This window comes from Rhinolophus hipposideros (genome assembly GCF_964194185.1).
Source record: "Rhinolophus hipposideros genome assembly, chromosome: 10".
NCBI lineage: Eukaryota > Metazoa > Chordata > Mammalia > Chiroptera > Rhinolophidae > Rhinolophus > Rhinolophus hipposideros.
The window spans coordinates 47,844,634-47,857,480 of NC_138056.1; the positions used below are offsets into that span (position 1 = coordinate 47,844,634).

Here is a 12,847-nt window from a genome sequence, read left to right on the forward strand (position 1 = left end):
AGGCCCTTGGTGAAAAACGTTGAAAAAAGTTTGGACACTCCTTTAGAGTTTTATAGCTTCTATAAATAAAGAAGATACGGTGGTCAGGCCAAGAAGAAAAACTAGCCAAACAGATCCACAAACATCTAATATTTGTTAGTATAAAGATTTCAAAATATAGGTTAACAACAACAACAGAAAACCCTGAAATATCCTATGTTCAATGTGTAATGTGAAAATACAACTAAACTAAAAGAAAACCAAGATCACCACTGTGGCAGACAGAATCCTAAGATGGCTCTCCCTCACCGTCAAAGATTCCTCAGCCCCTGGTATACATATACTTTCAGTGATTCAAACACTAATCTAGGCATTGCTGTGAAGGGATTTTGCAGATGACATCATGGTCCCAAATCAGTCAACCTTAAGATAGGGAGAGTACTGGTAGGCCCAAACATTTTACAAAGTTTTCTCTGGCTGTTTGCAGGATGTGAAGTCTGTGATTTGAAGCATGTAAAGGAGTTAATGTATCACTGCTGTCTTAAAGATGGAGGGAGCCACGTGGCAAAAAATGTAGGCAGCTTCTAGGAGCTGAGAATGGCCCCTGGCAGACAGCCAGCAATGAAATGGGACCTCAGTCAGACAACTGCAAGGAAGAGAATTCCGTCAACATGAGTGACCTTGCAAGAGAATTTGCCCCCAGAGCTTCCAGATGAGAATTTAGCTTGGCTGACACCTTGATTTTAGCCTGTGATATCCTAAGCAGAAAACCCAACCATACCCTGCTGGACTTCTGATCCACAGAACTGTAAGCTACTAAATGGGTATTGTTTTAAGCCATTAAGTTTGTGGTAATTTGTTATGCAGCAATAGGAAAATAATATACCTAATAATGCCACACCCAAAAATACTGATTGTTAACATTTCAATATATTCCTTATATAGGCATACCTGATTTTATTGTACTTCTCTTTATTGGGTTTCACAGATACTGCATTTTTTACAAATTGTAGGTTTGTGGCAACCCTGTGATGAGCAAGCCTATCAGGGCCATTTTTCTTTAGAAAAATGAACGGCCTTTATTGACTGCAACCAGAAGTGGAACAGGAAGGGATACGACAGCTCCAGCTCCTGGGGCGGCTTCACTGACTTCATAGCAGCCCTCAAAAAGGGGTGCTGTTTTTCCAACAGCATTTGCTCACTTTGTGTCTCTATGTCACATTTTGGTAATTCTCGCAATATTTCAAACTTTTTCATGACTATTATTTTTGTTATGGTGATCTGTAATCAGTGATCTTTGATGTCACCATTGTAATTGTTTTAGGGCACCACGAACCATGCCCATGTAAGACGGTAAACTTAATCAATAAATGTTGTATGTATTTTCACTACTCCACTGACTGGTTGTGCCCTATCTCTCTCCCTCTTCTCAAGCCTACCCATTCCCTGAGACACAATACTACTGAAATCAGGCCAGCCAATTAATGTTACAATATCTCTAATTGTTCAAGTGAAAGGAAGTTAATCGATGTGGCAAACTTCATTGTTGTCTCATTTTAAGAAATTGCCACAGCCACCCCTACCTTCAGCAACCACCGCCCTGATCAGTCAGCAGCCACCAACATCAAGGCAAGACCCTCCGCCAGCAAAGAGATTACCACTCACTGAAGGCTCAGATGATAGTTAGCATTTTTTTGGCAATACAGTATTTTTTAATTAAGGTATGTAGTATATTATTTTTTTGACATAATGCTATTGCACACTTAATAGACTACAGACTAGTACAAATATAACTTTTATATGCATTGGGAAACCAAAAAATTCATGTGAAATGCTTTATTGAGATACCTGCTTTATTGTGGTGGCTACAATGGAACCCACAATATCTCTGAAGTATGCCTGTACTTTTTTAAATGTATACATACACACATACATCTGTATTTTATTTACATATAAATTACTTTTTGCAAAAATGGTATATATTATGTATACTGTTTTGTAACTGCTTTTTCATTTAACTATATGAGTTAACTTTTTCTATGTAAATAATGGCTGCATAATATTCCATTCTGAATTCATGGTAAGTATTCGTTTTAATTTAAAAAATTCTCTTTGGGATTCAGCCAGAAAATGGCTGTCTTGTTTACTCACTGAGAAAGGGTGAGGAAAACATAGTCTGCTAGCATTGGAAATTTTTGCTAAAGAAACATGTTTTGTGACAGGAAACCCTCCTTTAGTTTCTAGTTGGCACCTGGCTTTATTTGATATGGTTTAAAGTTCTTTACTGAGATGGATACAACTCAATAAATGCTTTATGAATAATATAGTCAAAGACAACCAGTGTCAAAAATAAACTTTACTTGATTTTAGGGCCATGTAGAAAAATAGTTTTTCTACAGATAACCAAAATGTTTCTAAGAGATAAACAGCCTTGGTACTTTATGATCTAACCATACTCAACTATTTTCAATTCCTTAAACACAATACTTCCTTTTGCTCTCAAAGTTCCAGGTATTTAATTCCATCAAAGAATTTATCATGCAGTGTTATAATTGTGTATCTCACCCCATCAATTTCTAGACTAGGGATTGACTCTTGTTGGTCTTTGTATCCTCAGTGCCTGGTACAGTGCCTAGTATATATCAGGCATTTGATAAAATGTTTTTTTTTTTTCTCTTTTTTTTTTTTTCTAGATGTTTCCTGCATGGTTTGTCTCCTCAGTCATTGTCCACAGGACTCTGAGAAGTTGTAGGAATATGCAGGTGCGGACTCGAAAGCCCAGCTTCATCTCCAACGCCGTGGAAAGGGACTATACATCATGGGGCAGAGCCCTACGCTCCCCTACGCCACTTGGACAGAGCCCCGGGGAGAGTGACCTCCCGGAGGTATCCACGTTGGATGCTAAAATGTTTTAATAAATACTTCCACTGTTAAATGCATCACACATATTTACTGTGTCTGCTTTAGAGTCTGGTTCCTTTACTAGACTGAGTTCTTTAAGGTCAGGGTCTGTATCTTGTTTATCATTGTAACCCCAATAATCAAAACAAAAATAGACACTCAAAATATACTTTCCAAAAGCCCATTTTAAAAAGGAAGTAGGTATTAAGGAGAACAAGTTGGACAAATCTGAGCACAGGTGGCCCATTCATTGGCCTCCGAATGGTTTCATTACTGAAACAGCCATTCTTGGAAAAGCTTCTCTCAAGTCCAAGGCATGGCGACAAAAAATCTGAATTCTGCATCTCAAGAGAAAGCTGGTACCTACACTATAAGGGCTGTCATGGCATCTTCCTGTATCTCAACTCAATAATCATTTCCTGAACACACAGGAAGGACACTCAGATGAGTGCGGGACAAATGTTTCCCTTGTTTACTTCCTACACATCATAGGCACAACTCCTGCCAAACCCAGGGAGCTATAAGACTTCTGGTTTTTGTTCCAACTCCGTGCTATCTATTCTAAACCCCCAAGTCTTAGAAGCAGGATGTGTAGTCCATTTTTCATAAATATTAGCTGGTTGACTCATTCGGCTCTGTACGCCCTTTTCTGGTATGAGGTCAGTCCAATAAAGACAGACCAGGAAGAAATTTGGGTTTATACATTCGTTAGATCCCTCCCATGACCTCAGCTCTGGACCTGCTTACTGAAGGGGCCCACTTCCTGAGTCCTCCAGAATCTTGTGGGGGGCAGGGAACTTCAAAGGTCGTATCTGTCTACTTGATGATTTATTCCAATTTGTAAGAGTTCCATCAGAAGGTTATCCAGCCTGTGCTTGACTATTTCCAGTGATACAGAATTCACTACTTCTTGAAGTTGTCCTTTCTTATTTTGTACAGGTCAGACTATGAACTAACACCGAGTCACCATCTGTCTTACTTTAACTTTAAACCCACTGATCCTAGTAATGCTTATGGAAGAGGTTGCACATTGGCAGACCACGGCATATTTTGTTTGGCTTGAACAGGTGGCCAGCACAGTTTTGATTTAAAAAAAAAAAAAAAAAAAGGCATGCCTAGGTCAACAACAAACTTACAATATAAGGCAGAGGACTCTGCCTTAGAGTCTGGGACAATAATGAACTGGAGCTGAGGAACAGCTGCCCTCTTTGACAGGGCAGCGCCTCCCTAACTCTAAGCCTGCGTCTTCATTTTAAAATGGGGATGATAATCCCTACCTCACTTTTTTCTTTTAAGATTGTGTATAGGAAAAAAAAAAAAAAGATTGTGTATAGGTCACTTGCCATAGTTGCTAGCACATAACGAATGCTCAATTAATGGTAGCTGTTTTCTCAAAGCTAAATATCTCTTGGTGGGACCTTCACCGGCCTCATTACTCTCCTTAAAAGGAAATCATCTGCTTTAGAGCTTTAATGTTACCTTCTTAAGGAGGTATTCCTTTGTAAACCTATGTGAAACTAACATCCCCTCTTCTCACCTTCCTTGCTTCATATTTTCCCAATGCCATTATCACCCCCTAATACCCCGTACCTATTTACTTAGTTTATTGTTGGTCTTCCCATCTAGAATATAAGATCCATAAAGCAGGAGATGGCGGGGTGCTTTGTTTTGTTTTTTAAATTTAAATTGCTGTATCCCTGACTCCTAGAAGAGTGTCAGGCATTTGACAAGGGCTGAATAAATAACTGAATAAATAATGAGGGCGCAAATATCTTTCTCAAAGTCTGATGCCCAGGTCCACACATAATATTCCAGGTGTGAGCTGACAAGTGTTGAGTACAGTGGGACAATTTTCTTTTTTGTTAATGTAGTCTAGGGTTGAGTTAAAGACTAAAATTCATAGATTATAATCAGAGTACGTTTGTAAAAATAGGGGATCACAGACATTTCAGTTGACAAAACATAAACAGAATGTCTTTCATTAAAAAAGTACCCTTACTAATGTAAATTACGTACCCAAATAGTTATTTAAAAGACTTTTCTACTAATACTGCAGATATTCTACTGTGGAAATTTCACTTGTGAGAATGGAGACAAATTCCTATCATGCCCTTAATGTCACAGAGACATATAGTTGATCGTAACAATGTAATATAAGGTACCTCATTTGCTTTTATAACACATTCCCTAACATGAGGTAATCTGATCCAGTTCCTATTTTTTTATTTCAGCCTAAGCCCTTACAGAGGTAAATTGCCTCCTCTCTGCTTCTGCTTGGCTGTGAGTCATATTTAATTCCCAGGCTTAAGATTAGCAGTTGCTGTGCACTGACTGTTCCCACTCTGAGACCAACAGTTTTCAGAATGCAAGACGGATTAGCACTAGCTTCTGTATAGTCACACAAGTAAATGCTGATGATGAGACAAAAACCTTATTTGCTTTGAATTATTTGGGAAAAAAATAAGCACTACTATTTTTCTATAACAAAGGCTTTCTCCACATATCTATGTTCATTTGAAATGGTTCTTTCCCTAAACTTACAATTATAAGCACCTACTGTTTAGAAGTAACTAAGTGGTTTAATAGAGCTGCCTTCAAATGGTGAGAAATTCTGGACTCTAGTAAGATTACTCGCTTTTATTTGGCTATTTATATTTAGTTCAAAGGGGAAGTCTTGGTTCTCTTTGTAGGCTGGCTAACCAGCAGAGTAATCCCAATAAATATAGCTCAGTCTCAGTTCACAAATATATACATACCCGAAAGAAGGTCCTTCGTAGGGGGATTGTTTGAAGAAAGAATGCATGAATCACTGTGACTCTTGGAGGCTGTCCTAATTTGAGGCTGGAATTCAGAGCTGTTGAGAAGGGACATCTGCTTCTGTGGGGCTTTGCTTTTCAGAGTCATAGACTCTAAACTCTGTCCTGAATGAAGATGGTGCTGTAGTCCAAAAAAGGAGTCCTTTATTATATCAGAGTTCTCTGCAAAGTACAAGTGGTCTTTCCCCCTGTTTTAAAATAAAGGAGACCATCAGCAGTGTATTATCCATTTTGGTAACATTCCACTTTATCAGAGACAGAACGTGGATCAGCGGTTTATAGCAGTATAGCTTAGACTTTGTGAATCTGTTTTTCATCTTCTAAATGAAATAAAACAGAAGATGCTTTACCTACTACTGTGTGGTTATGGCTAAAGTGAGACAATAAAATAACGAGTTCAGTGCTGGGCCTGATACAAAGCAAATGCTTCATAATTATTTAAAATCGAAATCTAGTTCTCTTACTGAATTCTGTTTCACAAAATACTGCCTTTTCCCTCTTCTCTCAAGGATCTCTATCATATCATCTGTATGACTCAGTCATACGTATATACCTGTATGTTGCCACCCCCTCGCCCACTAGATTGGAAGCAGTCCTCAAAAACAGGAATCGTGTCTTATTAATTTCTATACCCAGCACGTGGTACTAGACGAGGAACATGTGGTTACTTAATACTTATTTGCGGAATGAGTGACTACCTTTAGTCTTTCACCCAATCACAAATGAAAGACAGGAATTATGAGTACAGTGGGAGTTAGCAGACAGATTGACTGGTATTAGGTGTGGTAATTACCTTGGAGTGGTTGATCTACTACTGTTGGCTGCTAACTCTTTTCCATCAGTTTGGGTGGCAGGTATCCTATGAGGCCTCGACGGAACTAGAAACTGGGTATTGCTGGGTTCAGTATATTCTCTGAATCTCTGCTCAGATAAAAGCACATTTTCTGTCATGTCAGTAGTAGGAAGAGGGTTATAGCTGTCATAAGTTTCTGACAGAGGCTCTAGGGCAAGTGAGACCTGAAAAAAATATGTAATATATCAGAAATTTCCTTTGGTATTAATTTTAAGACTCCTTGCTTACTATAAGTTAACGGCTCCCATTCCTTACAGGATTAAGTTCAAATTTCTGTCTACCTCAGAAGCCTCATCTCTCACTGTGCTTCCATCTCTCGCTCCTAGATACACCAATTATTTAGGGTTCTCTCAATGTACCTTATATTTCATTCCCTTATGCCTTGGTATATGCAATGTCCTCAGCATTACTTCTTCTGTGAAAACTTGTGTTCACATAGCGATGTCGCGGCCACTCCCTTCTTCAAGATTCTACTTACACTGTATCTATCCATCAATATAACCATCATTTATTGAACACTTTACTACAGGCTAGAAACTGTTAAATTCCTCACACAGAGAACTTCCTATGATGTTATAACTGTCAGAAAATTACACTACCTTAATTTAAAGATTAAAAAAAAAAAGCAGAGGCTTAGAGGAGGTATTTGTAACTGCAGTTTGTTTCTCATCCTGATTAGATTATGAATTCTTTGAAGGCATGGACTGTCTTATTCATTTTTCTGTGGACTAATTAGCGTAGCACATAGTGTATATGTCTAGTGTTTAGTATTCCCAATAATGTCTAATGGCCTGACCAATAAAAGAATGACATAGCATCACCTGTGTCCCTACTGTTAGTTATTTCAGAAAAATAAGGCCCTCGTTCTAAGCTGGGGATAAGGCAGGGTGAAGACGGAGGAACGCTAAGATGAAAAGTAATCACTTGAAGTTTCCTTTATCATCTCATTCCTGTGAGTTCAGGTTCTCTATTAAAAGGCTCTCTAGTCCTCTGAAAAGTCTAATGGAGAAAAGCCTAACAGAAGAATAAAAAATAAAATAGAGCCTAAAGCAAAACTTTAGAGAAGAATATACTCCAAAAGAAAAGAATAGTGTATTGAAAGTTCATTTACGATGACACAGAAAGCAGACAGAACTGCTTAAGCAACCAAAGAGAATCAAATGATGATGAATGGCCTAAAACAAAAAGGAAAGATTGCAGTTAGATGTTTTAGGACATCTCTGCGAAGGTCAATGGAATAATTTGCGCAGAGAAACTGCCAAGGCACAGACGCAATAAAAGACACTTGGGTCTTGATTAAGAGTTTTTTCATGAACCAGGTAACATAAAGTCTTTTAAATCTATTCATCATCAAGATTTTCTACAAACACAAATGACAGGAATGCAGTGGGGCAAACACTCTTCAGTGATCACTGTTACAGGATCACATAAAATCCTGCCTGCCTAAATGTAAATGTCAGAAAGTGTTCCCTTGCCATTTATCACTTGCCAAAAGACTGCTACTGGGTATGACAGGTACCTGGACTTTCTTCTTTCAGAGGCAATTGAAGAAAGAAGAAAGTCCAGGTACCTGCCATACCCATCTTACAATAGGTGCTGGCCTAACTCCTCCGCTCAATTAACAAATATTTGTCAATACTAGCTCAGCGCCAGGCTCTATGCTACCTGCCTGAGGCAAAGAGGTAAAACATGAAACCTGACCCAGAGGATCAGTATCCTGGAGGGGAACTTCAAAAGAAGTAATTGTAATACAAAATGGTGAGTTATGAAATAAGGATATGCACCGCGTGCTCTGGGAACACTACAGAGGCGTTGGAGCTTGGGGAAGAGGTGAGGAAGGAGGCCAGGGATGGTTTCCAGGAGGGAAATATCAACATCTGAGTTTAGAATCTTAAATGTGAATGAGACAGATAAGACTGAGGGGGTCCGAGATAAAACATTCCAGGCAGAGGGAGGAGCGTGAGTCAAGCTTTGGAGGTATAGAACAGAGTATCATTTCAGCCATTCCTATCAGTCCAAGGGATTTTCACTGCTAACCCCTCTGCTTCCACACAACGTACCCAACATACTCCTGAGTTCATCTCCCAGGTGGTCCTTAACGGTCCACCTCAGGCAGGGTTCACCCTTGTGCTCACCTGCTGCTAACCCCCCTTCACTGAGCCCTGTACAATTTCTGTTTTATATAAACGACCTTACCGCTTTAACTGAACATCTCTTTCTTAAAATGTCCCCATTTCCCCAGTCTTCTCCAATGGAAACTACTTCTTTCACTACTAGCCAGGGTGAGGGAAGTGAGGGAAGTTGACTTACTCCTTTCGGGTGCCATCTCCAGACCATCATTCTGTCACTTAAATATATCACATCTCTCCTGAAGCCCAAATAACGTGATTCTCACACCCATAATAGAACAACCTCAAAAACACTCATCAGTCTTCTCTCAATATCTCAAGGCTCTCTAGCACTGAAAGGCCCACAATCATCTACCACATCTATAACATCTATCAGTATAAGAGAGAGCGTATCAGTATGACTATTTTTCAGACTTACATCGGTCAACATATCATTAAAAATTTTTAAAAAATTAATAATGCTGTAAATAAGATTTTATGTAAAATTTTGGATTTTTGGCTTCTCTTGAAAAAGCAGAAGATCTGGCAGATTTGGTCCACTAGGCAAAGTTTGCCAACCCCTGTTCTAAAAGTGTATCAACAAACTTCTCATTCTGCGACCCCACTGTCAATACTATCCTCTCAAATTCAAGTAAATTTGGCAAGTCCTTGTCACGCGTCTAAATACATGTGAAGTGTTTCCATATTTCTTCACGTCATTTAATCTCCGCAACAATGTTTTGAGGTAAAAGTTTCAGTATCATCATTTAAAAAAATAATGTACTGAAGCTCGGAGAGTATAAGTGAAAACCAGAATTGTTTTTGTAACCAATTTCCCCATATCCAAGTCTAGTGCCATTTCCATTAGATCACACTACCTCTCCCTCTTTTCACTGTCATTTACCTGGGAAACAAAAATTTCTAATTGTTACTTCTACTTCTTCCCTGTAATTACTAATTTCCTTATCCCTTAATCCTCAAAAATCTGACTTCTGTCTCCAATGTTCTATCAAAACAATTTTTCAACAAACCCAATGACATTTAAATAAAAAATACACAAGTATTATTGTATCGACTGACATTTAAACATGGAAAAAAAAAAAGATGCAACCACTTTAGAAAACAGTCTGGCAGTTCATTAAATTTAAACATAGCTACCATATGACTTTAATTCAATTCCTAGGTATATACCCAAGACAAGTGAAAACATATGTTCAGAAAAACTTGTACATGAATGTTCATAGCAGCATTACTTATAACAGTGAAAAAGTGGAAACAATCCAAATGTGCATTAACTGAAGAATGGATAAACAAATGTGGTATATCCATACAATGGAATATTATTCAGCTATCAATAAGGAATAAAGTACTGGTTCATGCTACAACACGGATGAACCTTGAAAAGATTATGGTAAGGCCACATATTATTTTATTTGGAATGTTCAGAATAGGCAAATATATAGAGACAGAAAGTAGATTAATGTTTGCCAGGAACTAGGGAAGGGTGAAAAGGAAATGACTGCTGATAGGTACAGTCTTTCTTTTTGGGGTGATAAAATGCTATGGAATGAGGTAGTACTGAAGGTTGTACAATCATATGAATATACTAAAAATCGCTGAATTTTATACCTTAAAAAAGTGAATTTTATGGCACGTGAATTATAACTGAATAAAAACAGGAGAAAAACCCAGCTAGAATCTTATACTCCAACTGTTTTAACTTTTTCATGCTTATTTATCCCAGTCACTGGTCATTATACATATATGTGGACATAATTTTAATTCTCTTTTGTCATCAATCCAAAATCAGTTTTCCATGCTGCTATACAATCATAATTATGTAATTTTATCTTTTATGGAAATAAAATATTCCACTAATAGACTACAACTTCAATATTGCTGAATAAATTGTTTTCATTTTTTCAATTATTAAAAGTGTATTTCCATAAATAGACCTAAGTATATGGCTTCCCTCTTTTTTTATGCTATTACTTCAAGATAAGTTCCCAAAGGTAGAATTACTGAGGTAAATGATATATGATAATTTTTATGGTTCTTGAAACATAATTCCAAACTGTCTTGCAGGTCTGATGCAGAGTAAACCAGATTCACTTAATCACGAAGTTACCAACATAAGGTGTCACTATTTTTTAATTTAACATATTGTAAATAAAAATATGATAAACAAAACAAAGAAAATGTTTTCACTTAGTTGGATCTATTTCTGGATTCTGTTCTCTTCCACTAACAGAACGATGTGCTTGTGGTTTTATAATAGGTTCTTACCTATGATAATGTTACGTGTTCTTTCCTCACCTTTTTTGAACTATCTTCTTATACACCTGTTTAAATTTCTATATGTATTTTAGAATACATTTGACAAGGTATAAAACTCAAGAGATTACTAAGGGGTTTGATTATTCAGAATTCTCTAGGAAGCACTTCCAAAGAGTCTCCCCTCTGAAAGGGGCCCTTCTATGTCCCTTCCTACCATCCTGTACATATCTATACCATACTACATATCGCATGGCCTTCTACTTGAGATTCTTTTCTATTTCTTCATACGTGATTTTGAAAAACAAAATGACAAGACTGTCTCTTATCTCTGTATCCTAAGTTAGTGGCACATACTCATCGTGTAGCAAAACAACGTAGGCTGAATCAATGAATGAATACATCAAAGACACCACTGACATGAGTCAAATAAGCAATTATCGTTTGGTAGTATGTTAGGAGCTGTGGGAAAAACAAAGTAGAAAACATTGTCCTGCCCAGGGAATACAGAAACTAAAAGGAAGGGAAATTAAAGGAAGACTACTAATACATAATTTTGGAGACTACATAGGATTATAACTGAGTAATGATTATGTAATTAGTATTATTATGAATTTAATAAAGAAGACAGAGAATGAGTACAGTAGGAGCTGTGAACGACTCTTGGAACTTGAGATGGGCAGTAAAGCAGTAAGAGGATTTGCGTAAGTGGGAAACAAAGGTTACAGTCTTTGAGTAAAAACATGAATAAAGGCATGAAGTGGGAATGAGCATGGTATATGGGAGTCATGTACCATTCTACAAACAAACTTAACTATTTGTGCCCCAAAAGTTTTATTCTATGCAGCAAAGATTAAAGTTTTGTGTTTTTTTACCTGGAGTTCTCCAAGTTTCTTAGATGTTGGTGAAATAATGGTAAAAAATCCATTGATGTGGTAAGTTGGAGAAAGCTTGGCTAATCCACTGATCTGAACTCTACCAATTGGAAGATGATCAAGTTTGGTGATTACTTCCAGCACCAGCACAGCCATATCTAACAGAAACAATTACAACATATGCAGATATTATTAATTTACTTTTTTGAGGAACTGGACAGAGGGGTCTATATTAGAAAACTTTTTTATATAAAAAATTATTTTATTTTCAAATAAACCATAGACTTACCATGTCATTTGGGGTGGGGGAAGGGGAGAGATGGACTCGAAATCAAAAGAATAATAAAGTTTTAAAGAAGAACAATGACGAACATCTCACTTGAAGGAAAAAAATTATATTGAATAAAAATATTTACCATATCAAGGATTGATAAGGAAAATACCTTTAAAACAGGTGGTTTTTTTGTTCCTTTTTTTTTTTTTTTTAACACATATTTGGCAAGAACTCAGGCTTTGCTTTTGAAAGGCAACAATTCTCAGTTCTTTGATTCTCACCATTTCTAGTTTTGGATTGGACAAAGGGCTTCTCTTACATAGATGCAATGGTTGGTTCCTGCCTCCCAGGAGTATCTAATTACTTACTTCTTGATTGTATCGGGAACCCTGAAATACTGAGAGGACTGGAAATAAAATCCTTAACTGTATTCTTTATTTAGTCACTTAAACTTAATACCTTCATGGTCATAATTTACAGCAGGAGCAATTTAATGCATGCATATGGAATCTGAGATTATTTCAGGACAGTATAGCTTCTGAATTATTTTCTTACTAAAGTTGAGAAAACGGTTCAGTTTCACCACTTGTTCAATACTGTAGCGGAAAGAGCATAGGACTTATGATGAGAAGACCAGTGATTGTGTCATAGCTCCAATAATCACAAGCTACTTCTGTGTGTGCTTCTCTGTAAAACAGGCATCATAATACCTACATCATGGCCGTGAGAGGAAAGGAGGAAGTGCACATAAAACACCTAGCAGTGTC

General features: G+C 37.3%; 1 protein-coding gene across 3 annotated transcripts in view; it reads right to left on the reverse strand.

Moving 5' to 3' along the window:
- Positions 1 to 12,847, reverse strand: part of C2CD3 (C2 domain containing 3 centriole elongation regulator) — a 116,594-nt gene that overhangs the window by 96,863 nt on the left and 6,884 nt on the right. For all 3 annotated transcript variants that reach the window (XM_081061698.1, XM_081061697.1, XM_081061699.1), the window contains exons 3-5: positions 11,807 to 11,964; positions 6,490 to 6,713; positions 5,637 to 5,884 (exon numbers count right to left, since the gene is read on the reverse strand). In XM_081061698.1, the coding sequence (XP_080917824.1) occupies positions 5,637 to 5,884; positions 6,490 to 6,713; positions 11,807 to 11,964 (630 nt within the window). The remainder of the gene's footprint in view (positions 1 to 5,636; positions 5,885 to 6,489; positions 6,714 to 11,806; positions 11,965 to 12,847) is intronic.